At 39.1% G+C, this 20,610-nt stretch overlaps 4 protein-coding genes across 6 annotated transcripts; 2 read left to right on the forward strand and 2 right to left on the reverse strand.

Moving 5' to 3' along the window:
- Positions 1 to 72: 72 nt before the first annotated feature.
- Positions 73 to 6,025, reverse strand: LOC135116561 (uncharacterized). Its single transcript, XM_021337065.3, has 3 exons — positions 5,858 to 6,025; positions 5,238 to 5,771; positions 73 to 4,496 (listed from the first exon to the last, which is right to left on the reverse strand). Exons 1-3 carry the CDS (start codon positions 5,914 to 5,916, stop codon positions 1,178 to 1,180), a joined length of 3,912 nt encoding a protein of 1,303 aa, XP_021192740.3. The 5' UTR covers positions 5,917 to 6,025; the 3' UTR covers positions 73 to 1,177.
- A 1,077-nt stretch (positions 6,026 to 7,102) lies between these two features.
- On the forward strand, positions 7,103 to 12,763 carry LOC110377990 (zinc finger matrin-type protein 5). Of its 3 annotated transcripts, none has more exons than XM_049851796.2 (5): positions 7,103 to 7,219; positions 7,601 to 7,747; positions 8,024 to 8,158; positions 8,837 to 9,098; positions 12,140 to 12,763. In XM_049851796.2, the coding sequence occupies exons 1-4, from the start codon at positions 7,153 to 7,155 to the stop codon at positions 9,091 to 9,093; spliced, it is 606 nt and encodes a 201-aa protein (XP_049707753.2). In that variant the 5' UTR covers positions 7,103 to 7,152; the 3' UTR covers positions 9,094 to 9,098; positions 12,140 to 12,763. The 3 variants fall into 3 exon arrangements, with proteins under 3 accessions (XP_049707753.2, XP_049707754.2, XP_063898504.1); XM_049851797.2 differs by having other exon boundaries at positions 7,104 to 7,284; XM_064042434.1 differs by lacking the exon at positions 7,103 to 7,219 and adding an exon at positions 7,271 to 7,399 and having other exon boundaries at positions 7,561 to 7,747.
- Positions 11,679 to 14,615, forward strand: LOC135119010 (uncharacterized). The gene is made up of 4 exons (XM_064042257.1): positions 11,679 to 11,720; positions 12,140 to 12,671; positions 13,231 to 13,921; positions 14,311 to 14,615. The coding sequence occupies exons 1-4, from the start codon at positions 11,679 to 11,681 to the stop codon at positions 14,591 to 14,593; spliced, it is 1,548 nt and encodes a 515-aa protein (XP_063898327.1). The 3' UTR covers positions 14,594 to 14,615.
- A 2,332-nt stretch (positions 14,616 to 16,947) lies between these two features.
- On the reverse strand, positions 16,948 to 20,494 carry LOC110377999 (uncharacterized). Its single transcript, XM_049851784.2, has 7 exons — positions 20,364 to 20,494; positions 19,626 to 19,880; positions 18,814 to 18,951; positions 18,303 to 18,353; positions 17,712 to 17,816; positions 17,240 to 17,329; positions 16,948 to 17,058 (listed from the first exon to the last, which is right to left on the reverse strand). Exons 1-7 carry the CDS (start codon positions 20,418 to 20,420, stop codon positions 16,948 to 16,950), a joined length of 807 nt encoding a protein of 268 aa, XP_049707741.2. The 5' UTR covers positions 20,421 to 20,494.
- Positions 20,495 to 20,610: the final 116 nt, after the last annotated feature.

Raw genomic sequence — 20,610 nt, forward strand, 5'->3', positions numbered from 1 at the left:
CTTTGAGTGGTAAAATAATTAATGTGAATATTCATTCGTATAGCTATAGTAGGAAGAAGAATGAAATAATAGTAACAATTTAAAACATTTATTTATACAAAGAATTATATTTAAAACTTTAATTTATACAAAGAATCTCGCACTGAATTTCTCATATTAACAACATTTTATTTTTACCTTTACACATACATACGTATTTATATACAAATATACATACAATAACTTGCAATATACAATGAAACAGCCTTTACTACAACTTGTTCCTATCTGAGTGATTTTGTTGAGGATAGGGCGATGATAGGAGAAATATGAAATGAAAGGAAGTGTTTCTGCTGTAATGTGCCTAGAAAATGTCAAGTCAATGGTTGTTCCTTTTAACGTAACTTAGACATATCTGATACGCAATCAAGATTAAACGTATCTTTAATGAATTTGAGAAACTTGTCATCAGACTTCACGTTTTGGTTGAAGTCACCGCATAGAAGAATCGGCATATTAGGATCAACTTGCAGGAACGGTGGCACGTACTGGCTGTTATGCACGTATGGAAGAAGTGCCTGGTGTAGCAACATTCCGATGTCTTGTACACTTGATCCTGGATGAATATAAACAGCACCGAGCACAAATTTGAAGGTAGTATCAGCGGTAAAGCAAGTAACTTCAGCCAAGCACAAGTCACCGCAGGTTTTGATAACTCGAGCAGTGTCTGTGACTGCAACATCGATCACTTTTCCTGTTGATATTGATGATAGCCTACGATAGATCGCTACTCCACCTGCTGCGTTGGTGTCTGAGTTTGTTCGATTATTCTTCCTTGATATGCACTCATAATTCTTGATTGGATGTGGTTCACAAGTGTCGCGCATCCACGTTTCGGTCAGTACTAAATAGTCAGATCTTGGAATCACTGAATCTGTTTTAACGTCTGTGGCATGAGCACTCAAACTTTGACAATTGATGTTCGTCACGATAGTTTGTCCAGCACTGGTAGCATCGTCACAGAATGTGACTGCCTTTTTAGTGGTGGTTTGCAAAGTGTGTCCTTGGACTCGAATATATTCAGTGCGAATATCTCGTGTAGTTTGTGAGTCGTTTCCTTCGCGCCCATGCATGCATTACCATGTCTTCTACGTTGACTGGAACGTTGATCACTTGACCAATAATTCCACAAGAGAAGTCATGCCGCAGACGACGCACTTGCATGAATGGCAGGCGGCACGATTTCATTAACATCATCGTTATTTTGAGCTCCCTCTCCTCCTAACAGCTGTTCTACAAACACTCTTCTTGACTCTGTTTCCGTTGGTTCTGTGGTGTCTGAATTTTGCAAAATCATCATTGCTTCTAGCTCTTGCATCACTTTGTCGATGTCAATATTGTTCTCATAAAGTTTTCTGCGTTCCATGATAGTTTCCTTGTTGTCATTGAATAATTTTATAAATTTATTACAATCAACAATGTCAGCGACTTCGTTGCGAAAGGGCAAGTACAGCAGTACCATCTCACGTTGATAATTGACAGTTTCATCTATGTCGTAGCATCTGTATCGTATGATTCGACCGATCAGACGTTTGCGATATCCTCTCGATGCCGTTCTTTCTCCAGTCGGCGGTTCAGGATCGTCATCTTCATGCACGTTCAAGTCGTCTTCATTGTCAATGAAATCACGAGAGTTAGCATACCACGACGCGAACTCGGCCAAATATACATCTTGCAAAGACGGAGGTCTTTCTTCATACCGCTGAATGATGTTTTTGGTCCACACGTCTGTGCTGTCCTCTGCGATTCCTTCGCGATCCAATTGTTTCCGACGTTTGCGGCAACGTTGTCTCTCTGAGGGCCACTCTGTTGGTATGTACACAATTTGACGGCTTGCTTCGCTCATCGGCTGTCGTAACAAATACCATGCTGCTTCTTGCGCCGACATTTCAACTGCATTGAGAAGTTTGACACTCAATGCTTTTAATTGACCAGTGTAATCACGGTCAGGGTGTTCTTTCATCATTTTAGTCAACTCTCGATTCAAGTTACCCATTCCACGAGCTGATTTGTTCATGTATTCCACGACGTACTGTGCGCAGCTGTATTCATCTAAGATAAACTGAATATCCATGTTGGAATTAATTTGACCAGCAAGGTAAGGGTTGAACGTGTTTGTCATAAGTTGATCGAAGTTACGTTTAAACAACAAAGTTGGTCTGCGAAGGGTTGAACGTACTATATCAAGATATGCATTAAATGTCAGACCATGTTCCCTCAGAAAGTCATCCATGCTAGGGTATGTACGTTCGCTGAGACACGTTCGTAGCTCCTTGGATTTTTTTTGGAATGTTGACCGGCGTCCATCAGTCTGAGGCATTGGAACCAAGACTCGAGTAGCAGGCATTGGCCAGTACGGGATCCCAAATCTGCAAGTCGTCTCACCTCGCTTCGTGCAGGTGAAAGTGTGCTTGTGAATTTGATTGGCGTAGATGGTCTCGTTGGGCATATCTTCTTTGGCGACAGAACTCAGCTTCTCCACGAGCTCGATGGTCATTGGCATATTTTCTGACACGGCCTCGTGTGGATCATTATTCAACCACAACAAAATGTGTGCGTGGGGGCTTCCTCGATGCTGGAACTCAATGCGAAAGAAATAATCTTTAACAAAGTACTGGCCAAATGGATTATATGATTGTTTTGCCTTCAGCATATTCATCAATGTACCGACGAGTTTGTGGAAATATATGCAGCACGTAACTGGATCGTCGCTCACTAAGTTGCACCGCTCTGACGTGTTTAGATCTTCAGCAACTTTTCCAGGATACTTGTTACTCAATTTGAGGAGTAAGTTCAGTAATATCAAGCAGCGTACTTCGTTTGCACTTAAAGTGAGAAATATGGTCGGTTTACCTAGTTGACGGAGCATCGCAAACAGATCTCGTTTGCGAGAGGCCCAATACTGGACGGAATTGGGTACTGACTTCATGAAGGCAAGGTTTTGAACGACAAATTCTTTAAGAAATTCCGGGTCCTCCAACATGCGTCGAGTTACGTTTTCCGTGGTTGACACATTCCGAAATGTGCTGTGAATGCCATCTACCATGCGGAGACGTAGAATCTTCATAGCAACGTACAAGACTTTTTGAGGCGTGGCTCCGCGTCTGTCACTTCGTCGTAATTCACTGGTTGCCATCATGTAAGGTGTCACTGAAACTCCCATGAGGAAGCGACGAGGCTGGCCGTAGTATATTGCAGGAAATGATAGTTCTTCAGCATGACGGTCGTAAATGTTCAGAGGCATGGCCCGATGTCCTAGTGCGATGTCGAGGCAATCCTCTTCGTTCCACAGTAGTATATGCTGCCTGGAAGCAAGAATTTCTGACTCCGGAGTACACTCGGCGGCGATTGTTTCGATTCGATGAGCCGAGTCATCCTGCAAATCTTCCTCTGGTGGCACGACAGTTTCCAGCCTTGACAAATCTACTTTGATATCGTACATGCGATATAGACTTGAATTTTGAAGTACATCCAACCATTCTTTGATTGTCGTTTTCGACATGTAGCCGCTGATGTAATTTGTTTTGTGTGCGAGATTCCGTTCGATGTTGACATTAATGACGTCGTCCTCATCTAAATGCCGGGGCAAGCATTTTACCATGTCTTCTACGTTGACTGGAACGTTGATCACTTGACCAATAATTCCATGAGAGAAGTCATGCCGCAGACGACGCACTTGCATGAATGGCAGACGTGGTGAGATTAATCGTTCACTAATTGGATCCAGTGGCGGTAAGCCAGGAGGTATTTCTGGATATGAGAAGCCATTCACTTTTGCAAGGGTAGGAAGCTTATGTTTGTTCAGCGAAAGTCTACAGGTGTTGCAAATATGCGTATAATCCTCCTCGCGTAGTTGCCTATTTTCCTTAACGAACCAATCCGATATGACCTGTAGTTGTGCAGCAGTGATGATTTTAAGGTCATTCTTGAACCACAATCGGTCGCAAACAGAGCAAGCGTGGCCAAATTCGTTGTCCAGAAATGTAGTTTTAAACCTCTTTATTGACGACGACCATTTGATATTCCAGGTTGATTGTTCCGGTTGCACTGCTGTGTGAGTCGGTGGAGTACTTATTTGTGAAACAATTTGAGCAGCTCTACGCTGTCTGTAAGCACGTTGTCGCTGAGCGCTGGTCTGGGCAGTAACTGTTCTTTCCACTACCACGGGAGCAGACACTGTGGCTGACTCTAGCGTGCCGGTGTCAAGAGCTGACTTGGCGAGTCTACGTTGCTTGCATCTACGTTGTCTTTCGGCGGCTGCTTTTGCAAAAGCTGCTGCCTCTGCCGGAGTTCTTTCCGCGGCCTTACGTTTTCTATACATACTTTGTCGTCGCGCTTTGCCGTTACGGGGTGTGTGTGGCACAGCGAAAGGTATGGCAGACGTTGGTGGCACGATATCATCAGTCTCCATCGGTGTACTGGACGTTGAAGGAATTTGTACATCTGGCTCCATTGTACTAAAATTGAACAAATTAGAAATTATTGTTTCTCATATTTTTAAATGTTTTCAAATACAGTGTAAACTCTTTATAACATCATTCTTTATAACGATAAACTCTCTATAACATAGAAAAGATCACAATTTGGTTGGTTTACCTTAAAACCCATACATTGATACACTCCTTATATCGCAGCAGCCATTCTCTATTATGAAGAAATGTGTTTATATTTAGACACAGAAAACCGTCATTATCGGTGTTATTGTTTATGTTATCAACTCGCTGTCGCTCTTAGGCGGGCTAACTGTGCTCGAGTGGAAGGGACGCGTGCCTTTCACTTTTTATGTCTGTCTCTCTCGCTCTTAGGCGGGCTAACCATGCCCGAGTGGAAGTGACGCGTGCCTCTCACTCGCACTCATTGTGAGCGCATAACGTGAGCGGAGCGTAACGCAGTTTCTTGAAGTGTCACCCGGCAAACCAATTTATAAGACGTTGTCACGTCAAAACGTTTACTCCGAGCCCCCCAAAATATTCATTTTATTATAGTATTTGTTGTTCAGTATTTATTGTTATAGCAGGAACAGAAATACATCATCTGTGAAAATTTCAAGTCTCTAACTATAACGGTTCATGAGATACAGCCTGATGACTGACGGATGGACGGACAGAGGAGCGAAAACAATATTTTGTGTATTAGGTTTGAAGAACCTTTAGTTAGGTCCCCCTCAAATGGAGTATAAGTTCTTTTAATAAACATACCTCTTGCAATCACTGGAGTCTTCAACATTACTATTTTCACTGAAATTTGAAATATCCTCATCTGAATTGCCTTCTAAAGGTTCTTGTTTTATATTTACATTGCCAAGAAGGTCAGGAACTATATATTCAGAAGGGATGCTTTCGCTAATTCCAGGGACATAATGTTCTCTTTCTTCAAAGGACATATCTGGTTTACTTTTCTTAAAGGATTTCTTAAGAAATTCTAGATCTGGCTTGCTCTCTTTAATGGCACCAGTTTTACTGTTGACAAAGGGCGTAGAAGCCTCTTTTTTTATGAACACTATAGGATGTAAAATTATCATGCTCTTCTGATTAACAGGAGCCGGGGTCAGTGGGCTCCAACTAGGTACAGCATTAGGCAATAATCTCGGTCTTTGCCTATTACCCGTGTTAGGAAAAAAGTCTTTTGGCTTAAAATGATTTCCGCAGATAAGAGTAGTTTTGAAAAACGGAGTTTTCGGCAGTCCAAGAGCGGTTATCCATTTTTGTTTCATTATATTGTTGCTTGGAAATCTGTGGATCAAGCAATTATTATGAGATACTGGCATTTATTTTTTAATTCAATATAATTTTTTGTACAATAGTAGGTAGGTACATACTTGTGAAGACTGTTTTCAGGACCTGGTTCCTTTTTACACACAAAACATTTTTTTGACATCTTTTATCTGTTTTAATTCTCCCAGTGTTTTTATTAAAGGAAGAGCAAAACTATTTTAAATAAATCTTACATACAATTTATGTAAGATTGGGTAACTTATTATTAAGTTATTGTAAAAAGTTATTTGTTATTTTGTAAATAGATTTATGTAAACAAACATGGCGTTTGACACTGACACTGACAGTTTACCATAATACATAGTGATGGGGACGATCGATTATCGATTCAAATTAACAAAATAACATTTTAATCTTGAAAAAAAAAATAATGATTGCTACTTTTTAATTGAACATTAATACACTTAAAAGGTTTAATGGGCGATCGTCAATTCGTTTGCTTTATCGATATGGTGACTTTTGCTTAGATATTTTTAAAATGATGCTATGTTTTGGCACTAGTTTTTATTCTGTTGTAGAAAGGTTATCATTAGGTTAGGTTTGGTTATTCAATGCTATATAAATGGTGTTGATACTTGTAACTTAACTCTTAGGGCCGGTGCCAACGGTCCGCGATTCTGCGGATCATCAGGCACAGCCGACGTTCACGGACGGGAACGCACACAGACAGGGCTCTTCCAACTTTGCGTGTTGGTCTGTGTAAATCTTTTGATAACTTCATTTCAAAATGCAAAGTGAAAGAGAACGTGTCGTCGCTGCAGCCGCGGCTGTGGTATTAATTAACAATTACCAAATAATGTGATCTACGAGTAGTAAAAGTAAAAAGAAACCACGTCGCTGGTGGATATAAACATACAACAAAAGTTGTTTAACGAAAGCGTAGGCACATAGACATAATGTATATCAAATTCTATTTATTTTGTTTTTTGTCACCCATAGCAGTGGGATCACGGTAGAAAATTAACGAATGGCATGCAATATTCCCTGTCCACACCTTTGAACTTACCGGCTCGCGTCGGATATCGGCGCCCCGCCACAGGCGTCCTCTGCTACCACGGACGAGGCCCTTCCGCGATATCACGCACCGTGGGAAGCCAGTGTTACGGCTCTGAGGCATCTGGTCCTGGGTCTCATGTGATTTCAGGCTTGTCTGTATGTTAGTTATACATAATTTTGTGTGTTGATTAGGAATGTAGATATATTCGGTAATTTGCAACCTAATCGATGTGAGAAGTTGACGATTCCATCAATATATCTCCATTGGACATCCCTAATCTTTACAGATTTACATGGATGACATTTGTTTGACAAATAATAATAAACTTGTTGTGGGACTTGAATGAAAACCAGGAAAAGCCTGAAATTCGTATTCTTTTCGACCCTCGATAAAATCTTTAAACAGACTGGTTGGTATAACAATCGTATTCTGTTATAAAACTTGTTTTGTTTATAGATTCATAACATTCAATTGGTAAGTAACCTCAAAGAGCTACAAAAACACAACATTTATATTTTTTTATACTTTTATTTTTTATTTGATCCAGCTTTTTAAATCAGATAGTGAACTATTTGTGCATAAATATAGTATAAACAGCTAGATGGGTGGACCACCTCAAAGAGGTGACGGGAGGCCAGATACAGGGAGCGGTACATATGGCGCAGAACCGGACCGAGTGGAGAAGATTGACATACAGTCACGATCCTCAGCATTGAGGGAACGACCAGAAAGAAGAAGAAGATAGTATAAATAAACTCTTACTCCATTTAAATAAATTGTTATTTTGCAGCATCACTAATAAAAGAAGCCATGGGTAAGAGATATATTTGTGATTATTGTGACAAGACAATGGTAGCTGCCCCCGCTATAGTAAGGACACATAACAATGGACTAATTCATCAGAAACTAGTTCAAGAACATTATCAACAATTCAAGGGTAAATATTACTAAAATCTTACTATTTAAACTAATATAATAAAGAGGAAACACTTCTTTCAAAGGAACATGCTCCAAAACTACTGAACTGTTGACTGAAGCAGTTGAGTACCCAAGTCCTACATAGTTTTAAAACATTGGGGTGATTGCCTAACTGACCGCTAAAACCCTGTTATCTTTGCAACTGAATACTGTAGGGACTGGTTTCCACATCAATTCCAAAAAAAGGTTTTAGAAGCTGCATATTATTTAAATTAATTTAATGTGATATTTTCAGACCCAGAAACAATATTGGCAGAAGAGAGCAAAAAGAAACCATGTTTAAGATTCAGCAATGGGGATTGTAATTTTGGTGGTGTTTGTCGATTTTCACATTATACTGCAGAACAGTTGCAAACACTCAGAGAATATGGTATAGTAATTTACTTTGAGTAATCATTATTTTATCCTCAGTTTTTTAGATCACAACTCAGTAGAAATAATTCATTATATTGTTTTATTGAATTAGCCACCTACTTTTCATCCACATTCCACAGAAATTCCTTTCTGCAAATAGATAAAAGTGATATTACTGCCAAGTTTAATTAAAATACATTCATATATTCTTGTGTACTATTTTGACTTCATTATTAGTATACATTTATGTAAAATGGAAGAGCAGCACTACCTAGCACAAGCATATTTGCTTTAGAAAAAAAAAATACAAACTTACAAATACAAACTAATATTATAAATGCGAAAGTAACTCTGTCTGTCTGTCTGTCTGTCTGTCTCTCTGCCTGTCTGTCTTTTCTTCACGCTTAAACTACTGAACCGATTTGTGTGAAATTTGGTACAGATATAGTTTGAAACTTGAGAAAGGACATAGGATAGTTCTAAGGACAAAAAAAAAAATAAAAAAAATTATTCCGGACATATAGCGCCATCTATTGGTCAAATCAAAAATCTGCTGGTAGTCACTATTCCACGCGAACGAAGTTGCGGGCAAAAGCTAGTTCTATATATAATTTAATTTAAGTAACTGCTGAACCTATGTAAAGCACTTCAGCAAACATTATTTAATACTAAAACCATCTTTTCCTCATTTCAGTTGCATCAAAAAATATGCCCAAAGATGTAATATTTCCGTCATTCGAAGAGTTATTCAACAAACTTCTAGACGAGAGATCCAATAGACCACAGGACAACAATGAGAATACCATAATGTATGACGATAATGGTGTTACCCATGTCTTCCCGTGGAGGTTCAATGGTGTTCTAGATAGCTATGGGGATAATTTACCGCCCAGTGTTAAGAGAATGAAGATTGAGGATTTTGTTGGGGCCAAAATTGAGTCTTGGGGTTGATTGAGGTGAGCATTGAAAACAAAAGTTCTTCAAAATTACATGTATGTTTATGGACTTGTATATAGTACCATATGATAACTCCTATCTTAAAAACCATTTCATATTGGATCATACATCTATGATAATATTATAAAGAGGAAAATTTTCTTTGTTTGGTTGTAATGGATAAACTCAAAAACTACTGGACCGATTTTAAATATTCTTTCACCATTAGAAAGCTATATTATCTGCGAGTAACATAGGCTATATTTTATCCCGGTGCCCGCGGAAGCTCCCACGGGACGCGGGTGAAACCGCGAAAAACGGCTAGTTTCATATATTGTATGAAAGTGTAGGTAACAGTACAAGTTATTCTTGAATTGAAAACCTTTTGTTTAATGTGTCCATAATAGGTAAATTGCTTTAAAAATCCAATTTCATTGTATCATAAAGTAGCTGCGTTCATGCGTTTCTTACCTGGATAAAATATAGTTCCAGTTACATGGGGATAGTGTAGCTTTGCTAGAGCGACAGAAATAGCGAATTTTCAGTTCAGTAGTTTCGGAGCCTTTAGGGTTGAAACAAAAATCTTTTTTTTTATTATAGTATAAATTACAAATTAATTCAAATTCCAATACCATTGCATTATTAATTAATAAAAATAGTTTTCACGAATTATTCGCTTTTTCACAGTTTTATTCGCTTTATAGGTTTTTTGGTAGTCTTCCTAGGTTTTCCCATATCTAACAGTCTCCTGTGCCTAGCATGGTAAGCTATGGACGGGTAGTGAATGAATCTGAATTCTGGTGCTATTTCGTGACGCATCGGCTCAATCTGAAACAATAACAATACCTATTCATTCACAGCCATTCTCAATATTCAGTCGATTGTATAAGGCTAATTATTTTTATCTGTTATTGCACACACTTAACATATATAAATACATAGACTTTTTGTATAATGTACAAGGACAAGCTAGACCAGGGTCAAAATTCTATCTCTAATGAGCAAAGCCGTAGATAGATAGAATATTGGGATCGGCCGTTACTCTGTTGTTTAACCCAGATTAAAGTTCTATCAGGAATAACCATACATTTACCTACATAGCTCCTTGTGGCATACTTGTGGCTCCTTGTGGCACACTGGTACTCGGCTGCACCCCGTTAGACTGGAAGCCGATCCCAACATAGTTGGGAAAAGGGCTCGGGGGATGATGAGTATAGCTCTCGCAATGTCTGACAACTAGTCTTACCAAGGGGTACTGGGTTGCCCGGGTAACTGGGTTGAGGTGATCAGATAGGCAGTCGCTACTTGTAAAACACTGGTACTAAGCTGCATCCTGTTAGACTAGAAGCCGAGCCGTCCCTAACATAGTTGGGAAAAGGTTAGACAGAAAGAAATACTTACCTGTTTTATACAAGCAAATAAAACGAAACAAAATAATACATTTATATATAACATCGTAGGTTTGTGTAAACTAATCGAATTGCTTCAGTTACGCCATTTTCTATGCGACATTTATTGTTAAAATCAATTTATATTGATTTATTGATCTATTAGTTCTGGGCCTATTCGTTTGGGTAATAATATTTTATGTGACATCGAAATACGTAGCACTGTTTCCTATTGCAAGAATTACGTAGTACCTAATATTTAAATTCTTAAAAATAAATAAGAAACGCTATTGTAATACAACAAGTACATAAGGGCAGTATATAAGGAAGTACATAAGGGGAGTATATGAGGAAATTAATATAAGAAAGTACATAAGGCTAGTACATAAGGGGAGTATATAAGGCAATATATAAGAAAGTACATAAGAAAGTAAATAAGGGGAGTACATAAGGATGTTTATAGATTAGAGAAGGGATTACACTTAAGAAGTACCTACATAAGGGAGTACATAATAATAAAGCACATAAGGAAGTAAAGAATAAAGTTCATAAGGGCAGTAGATAAGGAAGTATATAAGGGGAGTACATAAGGAGGTTTGTAGATAAGAGAAGATAAGGGATTACATTATAGGAGTACAAAAGGAAGTTCATAAGTGGAGTATATAAGGAAAAACATAAGGGGAGTACATAAGGGTTGGGTTGGGCTGGGTTTTCTTAAACTTTCACAAAGCAGCCTGTAGTCTGGAAGTTGGTGATTGATTCACTCGTGCATCGGAGAGCACGTAAATGTCGGTCCTGCGCCTGACCTCTGTCCGGTCGTGTCGGATTGCCGTCCCATCGGGCTATGAGAGTGAAGGAATAGGGAGTGCACCTGTGTCTGCGCAAATGCTCGTGCACTATAGTATGTCCTGCGCAACTGGCTGATCTCCTTAAATGAGAACAGCCGCCGTGGCCGAAGTCGGCCGTGGACGCCATTATAATAGGCACAGCTGTTTTTCGCCGTTTCATCAACGTGGGAACTACTGCCCGTACCGGGATAAAATATAGCCTATGTTACTTGCGAAGAGTGTAGCTTTCCAGTAGTGAAAGGATTTTTGGTTTAGTAGTTTCGGAGCCTTATAAGGTGCACACAAAAAAAACTGGGAGTTTTTAAATTAATATGTAATGATGCATGAAACTTAATTTCGATAAGAAAATTTTATATTCGTGACTATGACATTGATATTGCTATTCTGCATATTATTTACTGCGTCTGTAAGTGTTAGCAAAAATAGATTTTAAGTACTTATTTTTAACCGACTTAAAAAAAAAGCACTGGTACTCAGCTGAATCCGGTTAGACTGGAAGCCGACCCCAACATAGTTGGGAAAAAGTCTCGGAGGATGGATTTTTAACCGACTTCCTACAAAAGGAGGTCCTCAGTTTGATATTATATTTAGATTTATTTATATCTTTGAGTTTGAGTAGAGTCTGAGCTTCTAAAATGTTTGGCCTGTAGTTTTATTTTAGCTATATCGGGAAGTTCTTTCAGAGAGGAAGCTAGTTTTGATTAAACATTACTCTTTACACGGATGCGTGAAATAAGTCCCCCAGGATAGGGTGAAACCGCTGACAGAATCGAATAAAACATATTAGCCGTTTAAATAATAATATCTATTTTTTATTCATTACAGAAAGCCTCACAGAATATCACTATCAAAGAAAATGCCACAGATATCCTACCTTCACTAGAAGCGGTACAAAAACCATTTGAAGACAAGAACAATACCATTCTAAGTAATACATCAACTACCAATGATTATACAAACAATACCTCAGATTATGAAGAATCAGACTCTGGAGTTATAGATAACGAGCCACTTCCAGACCAAAAAAATATACTCCGATGGCTTCCAAAAAAAAAGCGGGACCCAAAATTTAGTAAGGCTCGGGATGATGAAAAACGGGCTCGAGAAAGATTGGAACGCGCTAAGCAGAGAGCGAAAGACCTCCATGCAGAACGCATTGCTTACGTCACTTCCGTCATGAAAGATAATTACTGGACAACTCTATACCTCTATGGGGAATTAAGGAGGATCCTAACAACGGGGGAAATTGTCGATGACATAAGAGCTCTCATACAAACGTTGGAATCTTCACATCGTAATAAAGAGTTGAAGGAAAAAGTCCTGAAATGTTACAGAGATGGGAAGAAAACTTTAGGTCGTAATGTTTGGGGTGGCACTAATAATTTAGTTATACATTCTCTCAAAGATCCGATGAATGGTGTTCAATAAAATTGTAGTTTTGGTCCATGAGCGTTATTGTTTTGATTATTTCACTATCGTTATCTTCACGCTAGCATCCTTAGGGGTAGGCTGTATTGTACTTAGTATTTGAGAGTAGTTAATAATATTGACCTATTCAAAATATTACCTAGGCGTAGCCGTAGGAAGTTAGGTAGCAAAATGGCAAACTTTATCTTCTCTTACGACCGAGTTTCGCGAGTTGGCCAGCCGAAATGATCACGTAGTACAAAAATCAGGTAGCTTTGCGTCATGCACTGCTCGCTTCGATGGATCTCGGAATACTGCAGAGGTTGAAGCATTATTATCAACCATCAATACATATTTAGGTTAGGTTAGTGATTATTGAAGCTTTAGTTTGAAATTGAGTTAGAAGCTTTAGCTATAGCTTCTTTTTTTTCTACGCACTCTATCTGCATCTCTTTCTATTCTAACTCTCTCATAACGGGCCAGCTGGAAGAGATTTCTAATGAAATAAGCTGTGCCTTTGTACTATCTGTTTTATTTTTCTTCTTCTCTGTATTATGTGTGTGTACATAAACTATTAAATAAAAATAACAAGATCGAGGCAATAAGCAATGACAACGCCATTGAAGGCCTTACATTGCTACTGATTGGAGAGGCATATATCTGGTGGTTAGGCGTGAAAGACACAATAACGAGCTGGCAGAAAGCCGTGTCCTCGATAAGCTCAACGTTTGCACCGAAGAGACCAGCTTATCTGTTATATGACGAAATTGTCTGCGATAAGCAACAGAGTCCTGTGGGTACGGAATTATTCGTTGCCAAGAAACGTGCACTTATGGCTGAGTTGCCCAAACCTTCGCTCACTCCATCCCAAGGCATCTCTTGTATACTTCTTTGCATACAAGTATTAGAGACAGAATACCAAGAGATTCCATTGCGATGTTTGAAGAATTTTTGTCGAAGGTTCAACTCAAAGAGACTGTCGCTGCACGATCAATGTCGAGCAATATTTCTGCATCGTCAGCGGGGAGACGACCCAAATGTACCTTCTGGCGTGCTTATGGCCACAACGAACAGGAGTGTCGTAGGAAAACCGCAAGGCAAGGCAAAGATAAGACTGCATCAAAAAATGCTACGGCTCCAGCTGCCTCTAAGCCGACGCCTGGCCACAAAATCACCTGCTACAGTTGTGGCGAATCCAGGGTAGTCAGGAGTAAATGTCCAAAGTGCAAAGAGTAAAGTTGGCGCAGTGGATATTGGATTTTATTCGCTCAACTGCAACTCGGCATCAGCAGCACGACTTAGACTACCTAACTGTCAAGATTGGCTTTGCTGGCGTCAACGGTCAAGCTCACATAGACTCTGGGGCCAAGTTAAGCGTCGCACCCACGTCATTGCACGACTTGCTCAGACGGAAAGGAGTCGAATTTAAAACAGAAAAAGCAATGGTTACCCTTGCTGATGGTTTGCGCCGCAGGCAGTCTGTCAAGTCGGCCACCATATAGTTATCGGCACGAATCGTGAGCTCTGACCTACATCTGCGCAGAAGTGATTTATTAGCAAAGAACCAATCCTAAGTGACGGCTATGAAGCAATGCACTGCGGGCCAATCACTGCTTTAGCCCGCCCCCGCGCCTCACTTCATACCCAATAAATTACTTTTGCGCAGGTGAAGGTCAGAGATCAAGATTCGTGCCCATAACTATACCTGTATCATTATGTGGTCGGGAGATCCCCACAAACTTTATAGTGTTGCCTGAATCACACGATAATCGAACACTCCTAGGAGTAGATTTTATTCAAGATTCGGGAATCGTACTCAACTTGCCGCAGCTATTATTCCATTTCTTGTATGTATGTGTAAAGACTAGTTAATAAACATTTGTTATTATTTTGGTATTGTGGGTTTCGTTTTATCTCTTTACACATATTCTATTTTGAAGAATTGGGAGTTTCTTCCCAGAAATAACACGTAGAAAGTGGTAAAAGGAATTTTGTCTCATGTAATTCTGACGTTCGTAAGTGCTGTTTTTCAGCCTACTTTGAATAAAAGATTATTAGAGCTGACTGTCTGTTTTAGTTTTTGTACAAATAACTAACAAGTCCAATAAATTGTAAAATTATGATTTAATGTATATGTTATTGAAAACTTAGCTGTTACCCGTGGTTTCACCCGCTTCCCGAAGGAGCCACTTCTCGGTATATGACTGATAAGTTTCATCTACATCTTATAATGGATTTTAAATATAGGTACTAGCTTTTCATCTAGACAAATTCTGTGATTTCTTATGACTTAGGGTACAGTCAGAGCCTAATTAAAGTTATATCAATTAATTTTCTCATTGTGCATGAACACTGCAGCAACAATGGATACCATTAATTCTTTGTTATTTTGGATATTTGTAAGTAATTTTACCATTGTTTGATTATATTTTTTTGAAATTGTTGCATGTATGTAGGGACCTACTATCAACCAATGTCATTTTTTTAACGACTTCAAAAATCATCAAATGACCCCTCCTGCTGTGGGTTAGCATCGGTGAGGGAGTGTCAGACTCTTACTGACTAAAACCGTCGTGTTCCGTCATAGGCCTTTTATGTACCAGGGCCGCGGTATCTCTTTCGAACAACCCGCAGCCCCGGCATCAATCAATGACATGTATCCCACTTTGTCGTTTTTTTTGCCCAAACCTTATTGTACAGATGCCAGCAGGTCAACCTCCTCGAATATGTAAAATCTTACTAATCGAACATTAACTTTCCACTATTGTGATAAGGTTGAAAATCTATTGAAGGAATTTGTCTCTACGAGAACTTGCTTATAAGGGGTCATACATGCCATTAGTTTCTTACTAATTAGTACTTATTTTTCAGTATACCATGGTCGTAATATTAGCGCACAAGAATTTCGTGTCAACAACTAACTTGCAAGACTTCAAAATCACCACAAACGATCGAAATAACACAACAATTGAAGAATATTTAACCGAATTCACAAACCAGACCCTTATTGCAGTTCCTAATACAACTACCGAAAAAGAATTAAGTACCAATGACGAAGAATTACAAAGGCTTATAAACGACACTAATTTATCTGACGAAATTCTAAAAGCAGGGAAAGATTCTATCGAAGCTGAAAATGAAAATCGTTACCTCAGAAAAGGAAGTTTGACAACTAGAAAAAGATCTCAAAAATCTGTAGGACCTACGGTAGATAGGGCGCGGGCAGCTGCAAGGGCAAGCGGCCACGAAAGACGAATGAAAGAGATCATAACACACATGAACAAGTATGTTACCTCAACATATTACTTGTACAATGAAACAAAAAGAATCTCCGATACTGGAAAGGTGTTAGACGAACTAAGAATAATGGCAATAGATATACAACAAGCAAAATATGAGAGTTTGAAAGATAAAATACTGAAATGTGGATATGTTAAGCCGGTTGAAACACGCAACCCAATGCAGGGGTATAAAACTAATAATCTTGTCATTCATTTTGTAAAGGATCCCATTAATGATGGTGTTGTAAATTATTGTGGAGTTTTTATTACCAACCTATTAACTTTCTTCTTCCTGTATATTTTTCTTCCATTCCTCTCTGTCAGACGTCATACTAACATCCACTCCCTTCTTATTCATGTCCTCTTTCAGGCAGTCAATCCATCTTTTCCTCGGTCTACATCCTATTAACTGAACAATGGTAAAAGAGTCGACGTGACATCATGTCATCTGCCTAGACTTTTTCCAAGTAGGTGTTATGTTGTGGTCGGCTTCCAGTCTAACCGGATGCAGCTAGGGACCAGTGTTTTACAAGGAGCGGCTGCCTATCTGATCTCCGCAACTCAGTAACCCGGGCAGCCCAATTTCCCTTGGTAAGACTAGTGGCCAGACCTACTGGCTTCTGGCTAAGTATCGTCAATCTGTCCTAGCTATCTTTACCAAGGATTATTTTTAAATTGAGTGGTGGTGATTTTTGGATATGAGAAATCTTCAGATGCTCTAGCCCCTGTGGTTACTGACTAAAACACAACTGGAGCGCTATAGATGTCTACTTAAGCCTTCTCAGGGGAACTCGCAAAAAATGCCGCAGACAGTATTAATAAAAATTACCAATCTGCTACGCATTTGTGTAAACTATAAGTTTGCCTTGTACCTCTATGAAAAATAATGTCTGGTAACACTATGATAAAATAGGTAGGTACTTGGTACGGGATTGTTTAATGAATTTAAAGCTGTTTTTTATTTATAATATAAAGTAATCGTGGAGATATTTTCTTCATTCTGGACACCACTTTGTAAAATTCCGTTCCTGGTTTCACTTTTGCTTTTATTGATCCCTGGAAAATTACATAATTCAGTTAATTATTATTTCAGTCTAGGATAGACTAAGGTACTTTCTTCATGAAACTAAATCATTTTCCATCTATCAGTAAACTGCATTTAAATCTGTTCAACAGTTCTTATGTTCACTTATTGTTAACAGACACAGTAAAAGAAGTAATAAAAATAAAGACTTACAAGAACTTTTTTCTCTGTGTTTTTCTCTGTTCCCGACCGTAATGCAGACTTCGGAGCGATTTCTTCCTTCCACACTCCATCCCAGTAATCCTTAAAAAAACGTTCACTCATTGAGGCACTGAATACGTGTGCATTACTTAAAATTCTACAACTTTGGTCAACATTGATAGGTCCACCGAGAAATCTTTTCAGATCAGCGTTGATAGCCACTGGCGGACAATCCAATTTACTGGTGACTTTGCACATCTCTTCTTTTTATGTTCTTACTCAGCTACTTCCAAATGAACACCCGTACTCCCTCATGTAGGTATGCTTCCTATAAATTCTCTCCCATACTCATAAAATCTAAAAATCACTGATCATCATCAACTCATATAAATGTTTACCAAGCTTTAGTTCTGATTTTAGGTAAGTGCGCAGCTGACTCGGTGGTGCTTTGAATAGGTACCTACGTCAGAAGATGACGACTTACCCCAGATCTTAATATCTTTTTCTGATCGAGATCATTATCCACATCTTTATCGGGTCCCAACAAGGCCGACTCTTTTGCAACCACTAATACTAGTTCTGGGGGAGCCTGGGAAAATAAAAGAATTCGCAAAATTATAATCAGCATATCGCTATATCCACTGCTGAACGTAGTTCTCCCCAACAAAACCACGAATCATTGTAAATGCAGCCACATGAACCCGAAGAATAATAAAAATCCCAAAAGACTACCGAAGATTGAACATCCGTGGCAGTCGTTACGGGTAGTCAGAAGCCAGTAAGTCTGACACCAGTCTAACCAAGGGGTATTGGATTGCCTGGGTAACTGTGTTGAGGAGGTCAGATAGAGCAGTCGCTCCTTGTAAAGCTCTGGTACACAGCTACATGCGGTTAGACTGGAAGCCGACCCCAACATAGTTGGGAAAAGGGCTCGGAGGATGATGAAAGACTACCGAAGATGTACAAACGGGGGCTGAAATCGTCAGCTTAACATACTTTCCGATGCACATATCGTGACTTTGGACGTGGAGTCTAGTAGAACTACAAACGGATTAAATAAATATTCAATGCCCACCTTTTCGGGTACAAGATCTTCGTTATGTTCAGCAGCAGCGGCTTTGGATGGCTGTTCAAAATTATTTGATTGAGTGATTAATATGAGGGTCATAAGTTTAATTAACACAATCTGTTATTTTGAACGAATTATCATCTCGCACAGAGGAAAAAAATAGGTAACTGCAACTGCCGATCGTACGTTCTGCAGTCGATTTCATGCAGCAGATTTCATGCAGTCGCTGCAAGTGCTGTCGGCAGTTGCAGTCGGAGCTAGTTTTCAGCACGCAACTCGTACCTACACTCGTTGAAATTATTTTGAAGATCAATCACTACATAGGTAGTATAAAACAAAGTCGCTTTTTCTATCCCCGTGTCCCTTTGTACGTTTAATCTTCAAAACTACACAACCGATTTTTTTTAGAGTGATTAAAGAGGAAGGTTTATATGTATAATAATATACATTAAATAGTGGGGAAATATAATTATCCCGTGCGAAGCCGGAGCGGGTAGTAGATAAGATATAAACTTACTCCCGTATACTGGTATTGTGGAACAAATCTTCTGCCGAGGTCGTTATAGGCATTGGATTGTTTAATGTGTATGTTCTGACCAATAAGATCATGGTTGTCGCCTGCTGCCATCTCGCTTGCATACCTTTGTACTGTATCCTGAGAAAACAAAGAATATTTTGGCTATGGATAAAGGTAGTTATATATACCTATTAGAATCGCGAACAAAGCGCAAAAATTAGCAAAAAAAATCACGTGTTGTATGGAAGCCCCCAAAATGTTTATTTTATTCTAGTTTTCATAGCGTTATAGCGGCAACAGAAATACATCATCTGTGAAAATTTCAACTCTCTAACTATCACGGTTCATGAGATACAGCCTGGTGACAGTAGGCTCCCGTTTTAACCTATGGGTACGCAACCCTAAAAATGAGTTGTTTTAAGGTTTGTTCTTTCCTTAACCCTTCAAAGTGAAATTCGCTTAATCCTTCTGTGTAAGAGGAAGCTTGTGCTTAGCAGACGATAAAAAGGCTAATGCTGATGATGTTGATTTCTTTACTCGTAGATACCTACGCGGTTTAGAACGACAACGTAGGTACATGTCACGATTTAAGAGCAAGCCTATCTTATTCATTGTGCTCTGTAGGCATTTTATCAAGCCTTGCTTGAGCTATACCTACCTACTTTTTTTAACGTCTTGGGCAAGTTACTAGAGGTAGACCTACCTCGATGTTTATGGTCGTTTATGGTCTTCAGGAATCAGTTGACGTCGAGAAGGTACTTACAAGATCTTCTTTTAACTCTATGTATTAGATTAGTCTACTACCTACTTACCGTAAATACTTTCTTATCCTTTTCAAGCACGGCTCCTTTGCCCTCTTCGTCTGATTGGGGAGCCTCTGTGTTAGCTTCCAGAGACGAGTCCTTAGCTTGCGTCACATCTTTCTCATCTTTTTCATCATCATCTTCTTCGTCTCCTCGAAATGTTGCATCGTTTGACCCGTCCCCTGAATCGTTATTAACCTTTTCTTCTAGAACGACTATGTCATTGTTATCAGAGTCGTCAGCACGGCCTTCCAAGAGGTATTGCTATATTAAAAAGAATGCATTTTCAAAAAAATGGTTATCTTAATTGTACTTAAATATTTTCTGATTGGTGCCAAAGTTAGGGTGTTAGGTACTTAATGAAGAGGAATCGTGATTCTATGAAGGTGGCTGCGCGATTGTTCGAAATAGTTACCGCGGCCCTGGTAAATAAAAGGCCTGCGACGGAACACGATGGTTTTTAGTCAGTAAGAGTCTGACACTTCCTCACCGCTACTAACCCACAGCGGGAGGGGAATTGATGAATTTTGACGTCGTTAAAAAAAAAGACATGGGTGGGAATGTGTGTTTGTTACTTCGCGCTAATGAATTAACCTTTTTTGTAAGAGGTAGCTAACAGTCTAGCTAGCAGGATAGTTTTAATAGACAGACATACCAGACAAGTGTAGGGAGTAGTTAGTTCCTTTAGGAAGTGGGTGTAAACGCGAGATATAGATAGTATAGGTACCTATTAGGAAAGGGACTTACCCCATCAGTAAATCTTCGTATGAAACAAAGTATAAAAATAACGAAAAAACACCTCATGACACCTAAAGGAAACTGCTATCTGCAGTCGAAGAGCCATAAAATTTTAATGCAATTTTCGATTAGAAAACGTTAATTGAAGTTGTTTTTATGTTGATCATAAGTTGTAAGTTGGTTTCAGTAGGTAGCGTTATCATTTAAAGGGACTTTGTTTCTCATACAGGGGCCCGATTCTCCTAAGTTAATAATA

This window comes from Helicoverpa armigera, chromosome 28 (genome assembly GCF_030705265.1).
Source record: "Helicoverpa armigera isolate CAAS_96S chromosome 28, ASM3070526v1, whole genome shotgun sequence".
Lineage (NCBI taxonomy): Eukaryota > Metazoa > Arthropoda > Insecta > Lepidoptera > Noctuidae > Helicoverpa > Helicoverpa armigera.